At 37.1% G+C, this 18014-nt stretch overlaps 1 protein-coding gene across 1 annotated transcript; it reads left to right on the top strand.

The window, feature by feature from the left end:
• The first annotated feature begins 234 nt into the window (after positions 1 to 234).
• LOC129280676 (myc protein-like) lies at positions 235 to 6128 on the top strand. Its single transcript, XM_054916696.2, has 3 exons — positions 235 to 821; positions 1639 to 2387; positions 4020 to 6128. Exons 2-3 carry the CDS (start codon positions 1751 to 1753, stop codon positions 4643 to 4645), a joined length of 1263 nt encoding a protein of 420 aa, XP_054772671.1. The 5' UTR covers positions 235 to 821; positions 1639 to 1750; the 3' UTR covers positions 4646 to 6128.
• The last annotated feature ends 11886 nt before the right edge of the window (positions 6129 to 18014 follow it).

Below are 18014 nucleotides of genomic sequence, written 5' to 3'. Positions count from 1 at the left end.
ACATTGATAATCGCCAAATCATTGTTTTTTTTTGTTACAGGTTTTAATTTAATTCCAAGAATGATGAAATAGCCTATCCAACTAAATCGTTATTACCATAAGGCTACATAATGAATAAAATCACTTCAACAATTTACAAGTAAGTATGGATTTAATTTTGTATGTATTAAGAAGGTTTTAATGACTTTTATTCTTCTTTTTTACATATAAATATATATTTTTTTCTCATTCAAAGAGTGTATGTCATTTCACAATATTCAATCCCAAAGTTGTTCTCATGTTGTTAGAAACGGAAGATTTTGAAATTTCGTTCAGCCTGATATTCATTTGCTCTTCAATAATTTTAGCAAAACCATGTGAAGTCGCTACATTTTAATTTCGACATATTTTTCAATACAGTGCATACTATAGTCCATAAATCCTCATAACGTCTAACAATTTCCAGGTTGAAAAACGATCGAATTTGAGAAAAAGCAAGTACAACGTCAAGAGCAACAATTTCATCCTACGCAAAAATAGTAAGGCTATCCCCCGGCCCGGTGCGCATTTATACATCCTCTTCTTATGTGTGATACGGTTCTTAAAAGGCCAATGTATGCACGGAGTATTACTTTGTACGATAATGCCCCGTGAGTAATCGGAGTCTGTGCGAACGATAATAGTATTCCTCGCGAGTATATTGCTCTTCAACATTTTCTGTCTGGGTCATTCTGTCTGAGACTCAAGAGTTAGTTGCACCAGCAGACTACTAAACCTCGTTAGGTTTTTGGAAATATACTTCGTCTATTTGCATCTGTTGTTGGATATTCTTACAATTTTCCGTAAGTAACTTGATCATTTGTCGGGAGATAAGTTTTTGGGGTAGGTCTTATAATCATGTTTATTGAACAGCAATTAGCAGAATGAATGAATCGTTACTTCCTTCTCCGTTTACGCACGGGACTGTGCAACTCTGCTACTTTTTCGTAAACCTGAATTTCCTTCAGTTAGGCTGTAGTGTTACCTCAGTCTCACTATCAGATTATCATGAATATGTACGTTGTAAATACTTGTTGTAATTCTCTGCTAGTTTAGGCTTGAAATTGAATGTCATGAATGTATCTCATCTGTTTTACAAGGAGATTCTTCGTTCTTGTTTGACCTTGTACATGTTGTAGCTATTGTGATTTTTCGCAGAACCGGTGGGCATTAATCAGGTTATGTTCAAATCTACATTTTATTTTAGATCAAGATCTGGACCATATTTCTGACATTTTTCTACACTTCAATTTACAAATTCTATGTAGACTACTAGCATATTTACATAATGACACCTGCCCTCGCCTTCAGTATTTTTGTTCCATATCAAGTTGATCAATGTTCTGACTGTTTTATCTTTGGTTTTCATGCGACAGTCGACCCTTTAACTCACTTGGGTCTTTGATGACTACCGATGCAAATCGCGATGTGTGTGACCCCTGTCGCTCATAAAGTTAGGCATGTGTGCATGGACAAAGCGGTCGATCAGCTGTTTTCAGAAATAACCTCCGTTTCGTTGTCTGCTACGCCGGCACATCATTGCTGACTTCGTTTTTTTTTCATATCTCATGCCTGGTATTCTCTCTTTTAACTGTAATTTTCATTTTCTTTTCATTGCAGGATTTCTTTTCAAGACCCAATCGGAATTATACTTGGATTTATATATAAACGAGCAAATTTTGCTGCAGATTTTGTTCACTTTCTCAGTCAACACGGAATCGCCTTCATCAAAATGGCCCTGGCAGTGGACTCCGAGTTTGATCCATTCAAGCAATGTTTCATCAGTGAGGACGTCGAGTTTTACGGATCGGCCGCATCGCCGAATTCGACGACGCCGAGCGAAGATATCTGGAAGAAATTCGACGACATGGAGATGGATTTTTTCCCCACACCACCCCTGAGCCCGTCCCACCCGAGCAGCGACGGGGAGGACAGCGGCGGGGGCGGGGGGATCAGTGCCCCCAGTCTGTTCGCGGACTCTGATAAACTTCAACGCGTGCTCAACGAGATTCTCGACGACGAGCCGGTGTGGATGACCCAAAGTCTAACATTTGTTGGCCCCGACCACAAGCCCGCGGTTGTCCCCAACACGAACCACAGGAACGCTAGCCCTGCCAGAATTAACATTGGTTCCCACAAATCGAATTTTCTCATCCAAGACTGTATGTGGAGTGCTATTCAGGCAGAGGAGAGGCGGCGGCAGATGCAGGCAGAGAAGGCGGCCAAGAACGGGAGACTTACGGGGCACCTAGCCGCCGGAGTTCCTGGTGACTTTTCATCTGGTGAATGTGTTGACCCCACCTCAGTGTTTCCCTACCCCCTCAGTGATACAAGACTGGACTTCTCGAGTACGACGCCGTCTGATTCTGGTGAATATTTTTTTCTTCCTTTTCTTGCACTTTTTTTTTTCATTGCCATCTCTACCAAACCACCTGTACTTTTTGGGGAGGGATCTTTTTGACCAAATTATTTCACTTTATCATAGGGCCTATGCTCTTGTCTGAAAGTAACTTAATATTTAGTTGCTCAAACCCTGTTGTTTCGACTTTTTTAGTTCAATTTTTTTTATCAAGAGTAGGGCCTAGGCCTAGATTAGTTGTGATAAAATTGTTAGGGTCTTACTCTTACTACTACTAGACTATGTCTATGGCTTCTGCCAAGTTGCAAACATTTCAGACATGTTTAAAAAAGATTGTACAGTTAAGACTATTTATTCTTATCATACTCCTTCAAACGCACCTCAGACTTCGTACAGTAATCATGTTCATAAATTGTTAACCCTATTGACCAAGTAGAATAGTTGGTGGTTGTGAAAGTTGTTCAAAAATCCTGTTTGTCGCGGGCTTCGAACTAGGCAGGAAGCGCGCAATAAACCAGGCAAAGCCCAACTCTTCCGGTTGCCTTGCGATTCACCCCAATCCCAGAAGATATATGGGGGAAATTTTATCACGGTGCGCTGGCATGGATAAGTCACAAATATTTTCCAACCCATGTTACCAATAGATCTGTCGAATTGGCGCTGACTCAATCCCCAACTCAAATTTGGCGCTGTGCCCTGCCAAGCTTTGCTGAAGGTAGGCCTAGTACAACTACAAGTAGTAGTCTAGTCAAATACTGCCAAAATGAGTAGAAGTATTGCACAATGTAAAGGGCAAGATTAAACATTGGTTAGGTCTATAGATGATCGGTTGACCTCCTCAGTCTGGTTTGTTAATCACAGGAAAGGAATGTCCTTTCCAATGGAATGGGTCCTCGTGAGGCTGTGAGCAAAATTTCCATTTTAAAAATTCATTAGATGGTTCAAGATGAAACACTCCCCAAGTTCACCATTGAAAAAGGCATAGAAAAAAAAGCAATATTTCACTCGGCAGAGGTCTATGAATTGAAACTGAAAGGCTTTGATTGGGAAGGGAAAAAAAGAAGACTAGATCCGAATCTAAAGATTGCCAAGATCTAGATCTACTCCAGCCATGCTAATTAATTAGGCCTTACATGTAGATTATGTCAATAAATGCTGTTAAAGCTTTAGTGTGTTGTGCAGTGTGTGCCTGCCTGCCTATAAATTCCCATTGCATAGCGCATGGAACCATTAACAGTAACACAGATCGCTCCATGCGCAGCGCAAATAGTATGTAATGATGGCAATGTTTACTTCCGGGTTCTGGTAAAATTGTGAATTTACGACCTTCCACTACCCTAACTCTATTGATAGATGGGCAGTGCCATGCGAGAGAGAACAATGGTTGTGTAAAAAATGCGTGCTATGGTAGAGTACTAGTATTGCGCAATACCTGCACAAGAGATAAGGCGCAGAGGCCCAGAACAGGTAGACAGTTTGTATGAAGATTGAATTTTTGTTAACTGGTAATCAATAAGAAATATAATACTTATACTGAAATTGAATCGAAGAAATCTTCAATTACGTTTTCTTGAAATATTATGGAGAATATGTATTCTAATCATTTTTCTCTTTTCTTTTCTTCTCTTTCTACCTATTACAGAGGAAGAAATCGACGTTGTGACAGTAGAGAAGAAGTGTCCATCTTCACACAATGTACCAAGAACTATCATCATTAAACGTCATTCAAAACATTCGAGAAAACATGGTGCCCAGATGTTCAAAGTTGTGAAGCGTTCCTCAAACAAATCCCTCCTCACCAAAGTTCCGAGCATGAAGAAACTGAACAAGATGAACCTCGCGAAACATGTGAACATGGAAGACGTGAAACAAGTATTGGAGAACACCTTAACGAGTAACGGTCAGAGTTCGAAGTCTTCTAAGAGATCCTACAACAGGGGAAGTAGTCGGGGGAGCAGTCGAGGAAGCAGCAGACACGGCAGTCAGGCTTCGTCAGATTCCGAGGACTGTGATCGCCGAGCCAACCACAATGTCTTGGAGAGGCGGAGACGAGAAGACCTTCGAACCAGCTTCTTCATGCTTCGAGATCAAGTGCCCGAGCTCCTCGCGCAAGACCGTGCGGCTAAGATCGTGATCCTCAAGAAAGCCACAGACTATGTAAACCATCTCCACGCTGAAGAAGAAGCACACCTACGGACAAAGTCTGCTCTCAAGAGGCGGCAGCATGCTCTGTTGCTTCGGTTGCGGCAATTAGAAGAGGCCAAGTGACTAGGCGTGGCGGAGTTCCCTGCAACACATGGACATGACTATCTTTAAAGACTCTAAAAGGAGAGAGAACTTTACCTCTAGAAGCGTATACTGGATTTGGACCACTTTCCCCCAAATGCACTGCCTTTATTTTATACCTTTTTTAAATCAGTTGATATGACTACCCCTTGTATAAGGGGGACAACTTTTTTTTTTACAAAATTAAATGTTTTATCTTTTGTGACAAAATCTATCTTCCACTTTTTGATAACTTTTTGTAAGTTTGTACAAAAATTATAACTTGTTTGCAAAAAAAGTGATTGCCTAGCCTAGCACCTGACTAATCGTCTGTGTGATGTGTAAGACAATATAACTCTTTGGAATAGATGATAGTAGCTGAATGTATTTATATGGTGGGGATTTGTTATCAAATTATACTGTGTATTTTTTTTCTCCTTTAACAAGTAGAAATATCCCTATGTGACCATGCAAACTAAGTTCAGACCAGAATTGGAAGTGTTCCACGCATTGAATGGTGGTTGATCTAGAAGTCGTACCCAAGGTGTATGATATATATATAGGAAGCATTATGGATGTTGTATATAGGAGCGGATGTATACAGAGAAAAGGCTTATAAATGGACATGGGTTGAGAAAGAACAGTGTTGACATAGAGACATCTAGATTTACAAAGGTTTAAAACAGAGAAAGAAAGAATATAAGACAGATTGTATATTGTATTTCTAACAGAAACTCTATTTGACAAAGAGAAAGACATTATCTATGACAGAATGATAAAAGATTGGAGAGTTCTATGAAGAAAGGTTGTACATAAGTGTTAAAATGTATATTTACATGATATATATTTAGTTATAAGAAGACAATGAAAAGTAGCAAATGTTTTTGAACTTCACAAATTAAGTATTGCAACCACCACCAGCATTTGACAACCGGTGGTTATATAGTTCACATTTCTGTGTTGTGTGTACAACCCATTTGCAATGATAGTTTTCGGAAGTAATCCTATGTTTATTTGCAAGATAAACAGTTTCAAACTTTTCACCAAGATAAAAGAAAAAACACAATAATAAATATCTTCTATTTCAGAAAAGAATACACACAATTATCTATAAATCGGGGAAATAAAGTAATTAACTACTATCTTATTCTTATCCAACAAATTCAACTGTTAAAACAAGATATTTAATACCAAATGTGTTGGATTTTCCTTATTTAACTTTTAAGAGCGTTTATGAGTCGGCTTGTATTCGTTATTGTGTACATTTAATACATGTACGTAGTTTTTACAATGTTTACTAACATTGCAGATCCTGTTGTGATGTACAATTTTTTAAGAAAAATCTTATCATAAAAAGATAAAAATCATTTGCATTTTTGTTACCATGATGTGAGAAAGGTGTTCTTGCTTTGTACTGAAGTTTCGAAATGTTTGCTTATTACAAAAAAATTATTAAAAGAAAAAGAATATCATATGGAAATTTAAATGCTCTGTCGACAGTCTTTGTTCCATTGTTTGGGTCTTACAGCTGTTACCGCATGGAGTTTGTTTGGGTTTGGGAGAGCGTTGCGTTGGAGAGTCGCGGGCTTAGACAAAAAAGCCCGCGCCGGGATATCACGTGGGCCTGTCCTTTGTGCAGAGGTGATGAATATGCATGAGATATTTGAATGCGAGGTATGCAGACGGGAGGGGCTTATCTTCCATCCAGTGGACCTACCGTGAACTTTTGTGTAAAGGTGCTCGTGTGTGGAGGAACGTGCATGTAAAGGGGGTGTGTGTGGAATGCGGGCGATGAGACTGTTATATTCGAAGTTGAATGTAGGGATGAATAAAACGTAATAGTGAAAGTGCATAGAGACAGAATGAATTAACAAGTTATAGTATTTTTGTAAAAGACCGAAAAAATTTCAAGTATGCCCCTTCTGCTTTTCTTTTCTTTACTCACTTCCAATAACTTTCACTTCTGCATTTCTTCTTTTCTCGATCTGTCTTTTATATTCCGTTTCTCAAATGTCTTCAAAATTATTCCGCTATACAGAGGCCGTTCCAGGATTTTCCAAGGGGGGGGGCACATTTTTTTCGGAGGAAAGAATTGACAACCAAAAAAAAAAGGATTTTAACAAAAAATCAAGGATATTTCGTACCCGAAAAAAAAATGATTATGATAAGCAAAAAAAGTCCTGACTTTAAAAAGAGGGGGCACTCTGTTTTAGTGGCATTTTCTCATTACAATTTTTGTTTGAAGTCTTCACTTTCAAAAGAGGGGGCACACCTATGTTATAATGGCATTTTCACATTACAAATTTAAATTTTGCATCTCATAGGGGGGGCGGCACGGGCCGGCTGTGCCCCCCCCCCCCCCTCCCCTGGATCCGCCAGTGCCGCTGTACATCTACTTTTCTTTTTCTTCATAAGCACCTGATGCAACATTCTAAGTTCGATGCACAAGTCGAATTATGTAAAGAATGTGTACAGGTCGGAAGTGGCCCCGCCTAGCAACATAATTATAATGTGTGGAATGATGATTCCTGAATTGCAATTATTTAAAGTTTTCAGATCCAAAATTTTCATTCGTTTAAGTGATAAAATCATAAAAACAACTCTGAATGATCGGCGTTCATTGATTTGTTTGTTGTTTTTTTACGAAATTCTGCCCCATTCGCCCTTCATTTTTTTTTTTTTTTTGGGGGGGGGGGATGAGCTCATTGAGCTAATCTATGGGAATGGGATATTGCACAAGGGTCGCTACTCAAAATGTGAAAAAGGCAATTCATCCGGTGCTATTCACACGATTCATAAGGCTTTTTACTTTTACTTATATAAAAATATCATATATTGTACATGCATCAATTTATTTTGTCTGTATAAGTTCATTGTAATTATTTCGACAACATTACTTTGTTCTGTTGAAAATAAAATTGAAAGAATTGATACCCGTGAAATAGAATGGGGGCTAATATTTAATACGAGCCCCCCTCCCCATACAAGAATTTTTTTTGTTGTTCGAAACAAAATTTTCCCCGTGCAGCGATCCTAATTATATTTCATGAATAATGATCCTCTTGATTAGGGACCCACAATATAGAAAGAAGAAATGTAGGCATAGTTACTATTAATGGTTGATTTGCATTATGCATATTGATACCGAATGACTATGATCTGTTTACCAGCAGATTATACAAAAAATCTGATTTTGTAATAGATTTTGGCTATTCAAAAAAATTATATAATATTTCACCTTTCCCTTTTCTTTCTTTTCTTTTCTTGGTCGTGAAACTTTTTTTTTTTGGGGGGGAAGCCGCCCCCCCCCCCCCTCCAATCTGTATGCAAGTGAGTAAAGTCATGAAAATTCTGATTCAGACTCAATGTTTATATTTATAGACTTATGTCAAATTTACATACAAACAGCAATTATAATTTGAATATTTATATATAGGACTGTGTAGTCTACAGTCAACCCTTAAATCGATTGAGATGTTTGTATCTTAGAATTGACTTCAGTTTTCGTTGGCATTACAGAACCTTCTCGTACCACCCGGCATTGACTATTACGTAATGATTAATTCTATATAACATATCACGCTCTACTGAGCGTGTAGGGCAAGAGAGCTTGTCCCGTTATATTCAAAACTAAAGTAGGCATTTAAAAATGCCCAGCCAGCATCTCAATGACTGTTACGTCATACGTGGAATCAGAGTGAATCCTTTGAATTCCTCATTATCTTTTATGACAATCGTTCTCCGGTACTCCGGGCTGAAAATATTTATAGCTAAATAAATAGAGTAAAATCCACAGAGCAAAATGCTGAGAACTTCATCAAAATCTGATAACAAATAGCGAAGTTATTAGCAATATACTGTGTCAAACTGAAATCAGTCTTATGTACGCCGTCATGAATATTCATGTGGGCTGATGATGTCACATACCCACTTTCCTTTTTGTTATGTTATTACATTGCGTGAAATCATAATTTTTCATTTTCTCATACATGTGTGAATGATAATGGCCAGAATCCGAATTGAATTATTGTATGGTGATCTTTCAGTCCCAGATATCTTGAAATTGCTGAGATGATTTTGTTTTCTTCTTCCTGGAAATTTTGTTATGTTTTATCCATATTACATTATCATATACAACACGCATCATAGTTATTTTTTTTTCTAAATGTATTTTCCGTCGAAGATGAATTATGACTTAAAGGGATGGTCCGGGCTGAAAATATTTATATCTTAATACATAGAGTAGAATTCACTCAGCAAAATGCAAAACAATTCATCAAAATCGGATAACAAATAATAAAGTTATTGAAGTTTACATTTTAGGAATGTTTTGTGAAAACAGTCGTCATGAATATTCATTAGGTGGGCTGATGATGTCACATCTCCACTTTCCGTTTTCTTATGTTATTACATAAAATCATAATTTTTTTCATTATTTCATACTTGTGTGAATAAAATGTCTCCCTTATAATGAAATAAGTTGCAGCAATAAATATCTAATGCACATACATGTATCAGTTGTCAATCCAATTTTTCTAGTTCTTGGAGGACAAATTTTGAATAAACCTAATTTCATATAATAAAATACAAAAGAACAAGTGGGGATGTGACATCATCAGCCCACCTAATGAATATTCATGACGACTGCTTTCACAAAATATTGCTAAATTTTAAAATTCAATAACTTTGTTATCCGATTTTGATGAAATTTTCGGCATTTTGCTCAGTGAATTCTACTCTATTTATTAAGCTATAAATACTTTCAGCCCGGACCATCCCTTTAATATTATTGCACCACATCGCTTACAATTCCATTATGCCACCTTGTTTTGTTTTTAGAAATATCAGTACTTTTTATTTTTTGTCTATGATTATTGTATTGATATTATTATTATTATTATTATTTTTTGTATTATTCTTATTATTATTATCATTATTTTTATTATTATTGTTATTATTAATAGTGTTATTATTATTATTATTTGTATTATTATTATTTCATTATTATTATTGTTGTTTTTGTTGTAATTATTGTTATCATCATCATTATTATTATCATTATTCTTATTATTATTGTTATTATTAATAGTGTTATTATTATTATTTGTATTATTATTATTCTATTATTATTGTTGTTGTTTTTGTTGTAATTATTATTATTATTATCATCATCATTATCATCATTATTATTATTATTGTTATTATTATTTTCACTCCACACTTTTTCCTTTCCCACATGTAAATAAGTCATTCATGAAAATCCCAATAAACTGAAATATATCGCAATAAATTTACAATAGGGACAATGACATAGATACGAAAGCTGGGCATGAACATGATTTGATATAATAAAAGAAGTTTAAAGGTATTGTTTAACTTTGTGAGCAGCCGATTTAAAAAATTCTCAAACCAAGATGAAACATGTGTACAAGTGCATGTATTAGAACTAATAGACCCTGAAAACAACCATTATTGAGAATGAAAAGCTAAAACTACAAGGCAAACCCCGATTTTGTAAATAGGCATCTTATAGACGCCTAAATAGTACACATAAGTGTATGGGATGAAATTAAGATGGTGTTTTCGGTCACTTTATATTTCAATTTTTGAAGCACTAAATAATTATTTTCGAACGCAATTTTTTCTGGGCTTCATTTTTGTAACATATCACAGACGCAGGTGACAAGTGTGACCTTCTAGCTCAGATTTTTTAAAGTCAAATCAATGTTAGCCTATCACTTTAATCCCAGTTGGCCATTGCAATTGGAAAAAAGTATATACCTCTACATGAGCTGAACTTGCATGGATTTTTCTCCTCCATTTTGGTAACAAATAATCGTAAAATTATGTTGATGATGCAGTTTTTGCCTTCACAGCAGCAACAAATTTAAATGACAAATATTTGCGTACGAATATTTTTCAATTAGATTATATTTTCATGTTCTTTTCTTATTTCTAGTTTGATTTATAGCAGAAATCGATCATGTCAATATTTAGCTTACTACTGAGAAAAAGATCATCAATCTTATTTTTGTTGAGAATTTAGTTAATCACTAGAAAACCTTATAAATGCTGTTGCCAGTTTGCCAAAGTTAGAACAAAATGATATTCCGGTGTGAGATACAGATTTGCCCATTTCACCTGTAGGTCACAATGTCAACGTCGCTTAAATGTTTTTGTTTACATTGATATTTTTCCCACGCTTGCGAGTCGTGTGTGAATTGCCACGCCCATTTTCCTTTGTACACGCCCTGTACACAGAAGCACGTGGATGAAGTTGCGCGTTTTGTTCAATTTGATACATTTGCGCGCTAAGGTCTATGCAGCGGCTACTGGTCTTACACGTCCTTCTGTTGTGAGCTTTGTTGTGTTTTTTTTGTTGAGTTTCACCATAGAGATAATTCATACCCACCCATGTTTTGACATCACCACTTCTCTCTCCTTTCTCCTCCCACCCCCTCTCACTCTCTTTCTTTCTTTCTCTCTCATTTTTTTTTCATTCTGAAGGTCTATTCATTTTACCAATATACGAAAAAAATATTATGCCTATGGTGTGAAATGAATAATTTGGGATTCTAATAATACTTGTATACTATTAATTATTTTCTCTTATGCCATGAAACCAGAATGAACCAAAATTATTCTTAATACAAGAGCCGCGGATTTTTCTTTTTTGGTAAAACCGTGTACAAAAGCATAAAAATTACAATTTGATTGTGATTCTTTACATGGTCACCCCTCCCCGTCCAAAACCGTTCCGCCGTACCTGTACTCAGATTCATTAAAGATATATTTCCCCCTCATGACACAATTAAGGCATATTTGTATATTATTTTAATTAGGTATTTTGTATATTCTATATCTATATGTTTTATATTAATGTATTTTATATTTATTTATTTTAAATTCATATATCTTATATTAATATTAACAGGAGCACAGTCGTTTCTTGATTGACCAACCGACTCTTTACTCGATCTAGGCGCGCCAAATATGCAGAAACGCGCGCTTTAACTGGAACTACTTTCACATTCTACAAGTTCGTCAATGCAAGGTTACTGTCCCACGTCACAGGAATGTACATGCAAAGGGCGCAAATCGGAAGTTATCTGCGATGCGCGTATAATGATTGATACTTTGATTTCCTATATGAGTGGAAAGCTTGAGTATAGCGCGCAGGTCTACAGTCTACAAGGCCTTTTTTATTGAGGATTGATTGGGACATTTTTGCATGGCCCTTTTAATACTGTGGAGATCCGAAGCTTAGGGACGCACATTTAGATATCAAGGGGGGGGGGGCTGGAAGTTTTCCCCAAAAAAAAAACTTGACTTGCTATATTATGAGCAAACAAAAAAACTTGACTCACCATCAGAGTTATAAAAAAAAGACTTGGTCCACATCGGAAAGGTGCAAAAAAATTGTCTCCATGGAGTAAGGAAAAAAAATGCTCAAAGGTGAAAGGAAACAAAAATTTGCATCAACCCAAACTTCCAGCCCCCCCCCCCCCCCCCTGGGCATCTAATGGTGCGTCCCTTATGCAGTTATGCGTTCCCCTTTTTCAGCTTCATCTTTACATTGCTACCTATACTTAGTGCATCTCAATTTGAAGTTCAAGTCGGTAACAAAATAAAAAATAAAACTAGTTAACAAAATATAGTGAAAATAAAGCTTCCATTTACGTTAAATAGGCATAGGCCTACTATCACATGGTATTGTGCACCTAAAACATGTAGAATAGATTTCAAAGTGTCAAATCAATGTGTATTGCGTGTCTTATTATTTTAGTAGCATTATCTCTGTATTTTAGAATATTGTGTAAATTTATTATGCCAAGTAAAAACATGGGGACCTCCTGTCATGGCCATGCTTGCAGAGTGTACCTTTTATTAGGCACCCCCCCCCCCCCATCACTCAAACAAGCAAATACTGATACTAGAGGGGAAAAAAATAAACAAAAACACTGAAAAGAATGGATGAACGTGAGTGGTATTCTTGCAAGTTGTATTATCGTGATCAACCTCGCGATCGTACAGTGACTACGTGCTCGATGAAGTGACCACTTAAACACCTCGTGGTGATTGAAAGGTTGATGCCTAATTCAAACAAAGTATTAGAGTTCAGTGTACATAACCTGGCTACCCTCTCAACGAACTCTGGTATTATGTCTGGCCGCGGAGAGAGAAAACCTTATCGAGTTACCGATTGTGCACAGGCGACCCCCCCCCCCCCCTCCCTCCATACCCCACCCTCATTTAATCATATTTGATTGTTAAAAGTCTGTTAAAAATATGAAATATTGTACAATCACCCCACGACTGGGAGAGCGTTATAAGTGACCAATAGTGGGGGGGGGGGCAGGTACACCCCACCCCTTCTCCTATATCTTCACATCTCCCCCCCCCCCGCAATCATGTCTGATGGATACACGTCTGTAAAAACCCTATTTCTGTATAGGGCCTACTCACTTCACCCCCACCCCATATTGTGAGAAGAAGAGTTATCGAGTGACCCGGACGGTGATGGCATGGGGACCTCGGGTACACCCCCCCCCCCCTTCCCTCCTGACCATTCCGATCATATTTGATTTATACACATCTGTAAGGGGAAAAACATCGCTTACAGGACACTCACCTCACCCCCCCCCCCCCCTTCCCTGCTGCGAGAGAAAAAAAAAGTTTATCGAGTGATGGAGTGGGGGAGCTTCGGTACCAATTCCCCTCCCCTTTCCCTCATACCCCCCCCCCCCCCGATTGACACATGCCAGTAAAAGCTCTAATGCACTCACACCCACTCACCACTCCATTTAGTATGCTGCTTTGATGTTGGATTTTTTTTTTTTTTGGGGGGGGGCTCTTGGCCTAGTTCTTTGCACTTTATTGGACATTTTTCATATTTTTCAATTATTCTTCATAATAATCAATAAATCAGTTGTTGCTCCTGAATTCGATTGATGGACCTAAAATATAATGTTTTTACTTTGTATATTTGTATCACTTGTATATACATGTTTTGTTTTTATGCTTTTAGGGCCCCTTTTGATACCAGCTTTTGCTGAAAGGGCACCCTTTTAAAATATTGTTTAATAAATAGATAATAAATAAATAAACCATCATCACACATCCCTTTTCATTTTCTTTTTTATACAACTTTGTACCAAAAATTCCTTCACACGCACTCAAAAATGTTCATATCAGATACATAATCCACACTGAATAATAAGGTGCAATTCTTTTAAATGTAAAATATCTGTGATATTTTTTGTAGGGATTATTCATTATATTTTGTCTTAATATTTTTCTTCTTATTTATGTTGCTCAATGATGTTGAATCATGATGTATGTACAACGGAAGCAGTGATTGTATATTTTTTAACAGGTTATCCCGGAACGAGATCATTATCAAAATGTCAAAGCTTTATAAATTTGGCGGTGTTGAATTGTAAGGATTTCCTCTTTCATATTGCAAATACAACTACAAGTAGACAATTTTTTGCCATCAATTCACGATTTCTTGAAGCAGTTTATAATTCGGGGATTGTAAGAGTGATAATATATGATGATTTGTAATGCATCTGATGATATTGAGTTATCTTATCATAGGTAAAAATAAAAATAAACAAATTAAAATAAATCATCATTTTCCTCGCACATGCAGCCGGACCCCCCCCCCCCCCCCCGTCCAAAATATTTTACCCTCGCAGTTTACCCAAAGCCAGGTGAAAATAAAATCAAAATTACAATCGTACAACACAATTTAATAAGCGATGACACTCATTGTTCACCCTAAGACAGCTCACTGCATCTATTAATGGCCGTTGGTGCAGCTAAATCTTACAACTACTAAACGAAATGAGTGAAAACGGTGACTGGTTTTCCTCGTATTGGTGAGAAATTCATACATTTTGATTCACCCGGGGTGGCTCACGCATTCTGACTCATGCGATGATTCGGCGCGCGCATTCAGCCGCAACTTCCCGATCAGCTGTTCCCTAGCCTTTAAAATTCAGACCCGTTTATGTCATAAGACGGGAATACCATGACCAACATATTAAATATCTGTCAAGAAATAACACACAATCGAGAACTATTTCAATATTTTTATCAAAATATCTCCGAGATATGATATTTGTAGATATTTATGAGAAATCTATGGTTTTCACTCAATAATAAAAATTCTTTTGAAATTCTGGGTTTAGTTATAAGAAGACTATATAACATCAGCTGTCGTCGATGGAGGGGGGAGAGTTTGAAAATTATTGCCGTCATTTTTTGGAAGTGTTCGTTTTGCGATGCAGGCTGGCACCAATGTGGCCAAATATCAACAAAATATATACTTTTTCAATATTTATTTATTATTGATATAATTCTGTATTTTCTTTGTCCCAGCACCATTGCCTCTTGAGGTTCAACGAAATTTCAACCAATTTGATGTTTTATCGATTATAAAGTCCCTCGGATAGGACCCTAACTATATAAGTACATTATGAATAGGCATGCAAAGTGGCGGAATCATTAAAGTACTGTTGAAACACATCAACCATTGACAGTTTAACATTTTGCCAGATGATAAATTTTGTATGAGTTCTTCGTGAAATGGGCCACTGCATGGTAAAGGATGAAACCTCCGTATCAAAAAATGAAAATAAAAATAAAAAATAAACCCCACCAGAAAACAGCCACTTATAATCATTATAATCTAGTGGAAATAAATAATTATGCTAATGCTTTCTGGTAAATAGCGGTTTTGCTTGGAACGACATTTATTTGGCCCCTAATAGGATTTTTAAAAGTATCTAAATGTTTCACTTACAGCATGGATTATGTTTGTCTTTTTCATCGTTTGTGTTTGTGTTTTTAAGTAATTAGAGATTGTGACTCTCCACATAAACTGTGTCCCATAAGTATTAATAGATATTGACTAACTTAAATGAAAATAGAAAAAAGACCGACGCTGATGGGGAGAGAAGGAGTGAGAAAGGGAAACGTAGCATCCTTATTAATGAATGACTCGAAAGTGACAAGTGACGAGAAAGATCCAGCTCATTATACCCTGAGCCCGTGAAATCACGGCATCCAAATTGCGATGATATATTTTTTCCCGCGCTTTTTTCTTTCGTCAGCCGACAGTCGCGGTATCGGTTTCAGGTGTGGCTATCGAGCACTGTGGTATGTGCATTGGCATAGTCTGCGGTGTGCAGACGACTCTTTTTTTTGGCGGGAAATTTTCCTCTACTTTACAGAGGTGGCAAGTGGCATTTCTCTTCATTCTTTACCACTATGTTTCACCACTTCGATCGCGGTCGGGAGCTCCGTTGAATAAAATATCCTGAATTATGAAGGCAAATGGCGTAACAAGTGTAACATAATGGCATAAATTTTCGCGTATGGGGCAACCGGGACTAGCAATGATTTTGACCGTTTCAAAATGAGAATCTGATTTTGATGATAGACGTTGACGTGATGTAGAGGTGATGTGGCTCAGTGGATAACTCCGGACTTTGAACCGCAAGGTTTGGGATTCGAATCCCAACATTATGTCACTCGCGTACTTTGGCAAGTCAGGCGTTTATCCACATTTGCCAAATCAAACGCAACTCTAAAAATCATGCGCAACTTTATTTTCAACCAATCAACAGCGCGCATTTTGGACTTGCAATTGATTTTTTGACTTGCGTTTAAACGCAACTCTTTCTGCAACGGGCCCCAGGGGTGTAGTAAATAGGTACCCGAAATTCCTTGAATGCTCTCGACAGCGCCCGATCAGGGTAGCCATGGGGTAATATTATGCATCGCTTAGAAACATTGTATTAAGCGCTACATAAATGTAACGTATTATTATTATTATATAATTCGGAAAATTATATCATATTTCGCTATTTTTTTATCAAAAGAGCAAGAAGCACGCTAATTCGACCTCCCCATGTTGTCATTATTTTAAGGGATTAATGTGTGACACCAAGGGTAACAACTCACTGGTGTCACCCAAGTACCGTAGGCTATTATTCAAGCACGAACGCGGCCATACTGACAGGAGAAAAGACTACATGTCGTCACATCACAGGCTTGCTAAATAAGGACATGTTGGGATGGATGTACATGGCGTATTCATGTTCGATTCATGAATGAATAATGTGTCACTCTCTAACACACACACACACACGATATTATACACTTCACACTCACTATCTACTTTCCCCCGCCGCTACCTGTCTTTACACAGAATGAGTCACCGTGGCCTTTACTTCGTATCAAACTCATGTTCAGGGGGCCCCGTAACACAGAGGTAACGATTAATCGCACTCTTCATTTTAACAATTATTGATTGTACATTGTAGTCAGTGCAATCGATCGGGGAGAAATGTGCGATTGATTACTAAGCTTCGTGTTACAGACCCCCTGACGAATTGAGCTCACCGGTTATCTACCTTGTCTTTCTACATGCGACCAATGTGTATTTTGAATCCAGGCACATATCCGTTTACACGCAAAATAAAAACTTTACCAAAGTATACATTTCCAATTCGAGTCAATTCAATTCAGTTCAATTGTTTCATTAATGTCATAAAAAAAATTATAGCCTAAATATCTTCCAGAGGCGTAGATCCTGGGGGATGAAAGTATTAGGGGAGCATATCGATTTGCCCCCCCCCCCCCTAATAATTTTGAAAACTTTTAGTTATTGAAAATACTGTATAGGCCTATGTTTATAAAAGAATTGGAAAGCACTACAAAACCATAAAATTTGACAGAAAAATATTATTGAAGTACATACAAACTTGTTATTTTTTCGGCGCACTTTGCGCGCAAAGTCCTAAAATTTTGAACTTTTTTTTTCGCTTTTCCTCCCCACCCCCATCCTTGCATGCATCACCTCACACACAATCATGTGTGACGTAGGGTCCATGGACATATTGTGTGGATCAAACGCCTTGCTCACTGGCATAGGTGCCGTAGCTCGAACCCCGGACTTTCAAATGTCTGTAGTCGGTGCCTCAGACCACTCGGCCACGGTACCTTTACACTCACTGAATAGTATACAAAACAAACAAACAAAATTCTACACAAAATGAACATTAATAAATTACAATGACGTTTTATACATAATGCTCTTCCTTTTTATTCTTAACTATTATCATGTCAATCGTTTGTAAATAATTGTGATTATTGATGATTTACAATAAAAACGTGAATATCATATTTTACAAAAACATTTGTTAATTTACCATCTGGGGTATAAATATAATAATAGCACAAGACTTATTTCTGTATCTCCTTTGCCAGGGTGTATATAACGTTATAGATCATAGAATATCGTGTAAATAATATCCTCCGTGGTATAGTCTACCACCGACATTCAATCTTGTCTGAAATA

The sequence above is a fragment of the Lytechinus pictus genome, chromosome 17, assembly GCF_037042905.1.
Source record: "Lytechinus pictus isolate F3 Inbred chromosome 17, Lp3.0, whole genome shotgun sequence".
NCBI classification, from domain to species: Eukaryota; Metazoa; Echinodermata; class Echinoidea; order Temnopleuroida; family Toxopneustidae; genus Lytechinus; species Lytechinus pictus.
This window is presented reverse-complemented; position numbering and strand designations above follow the sequence as displayed.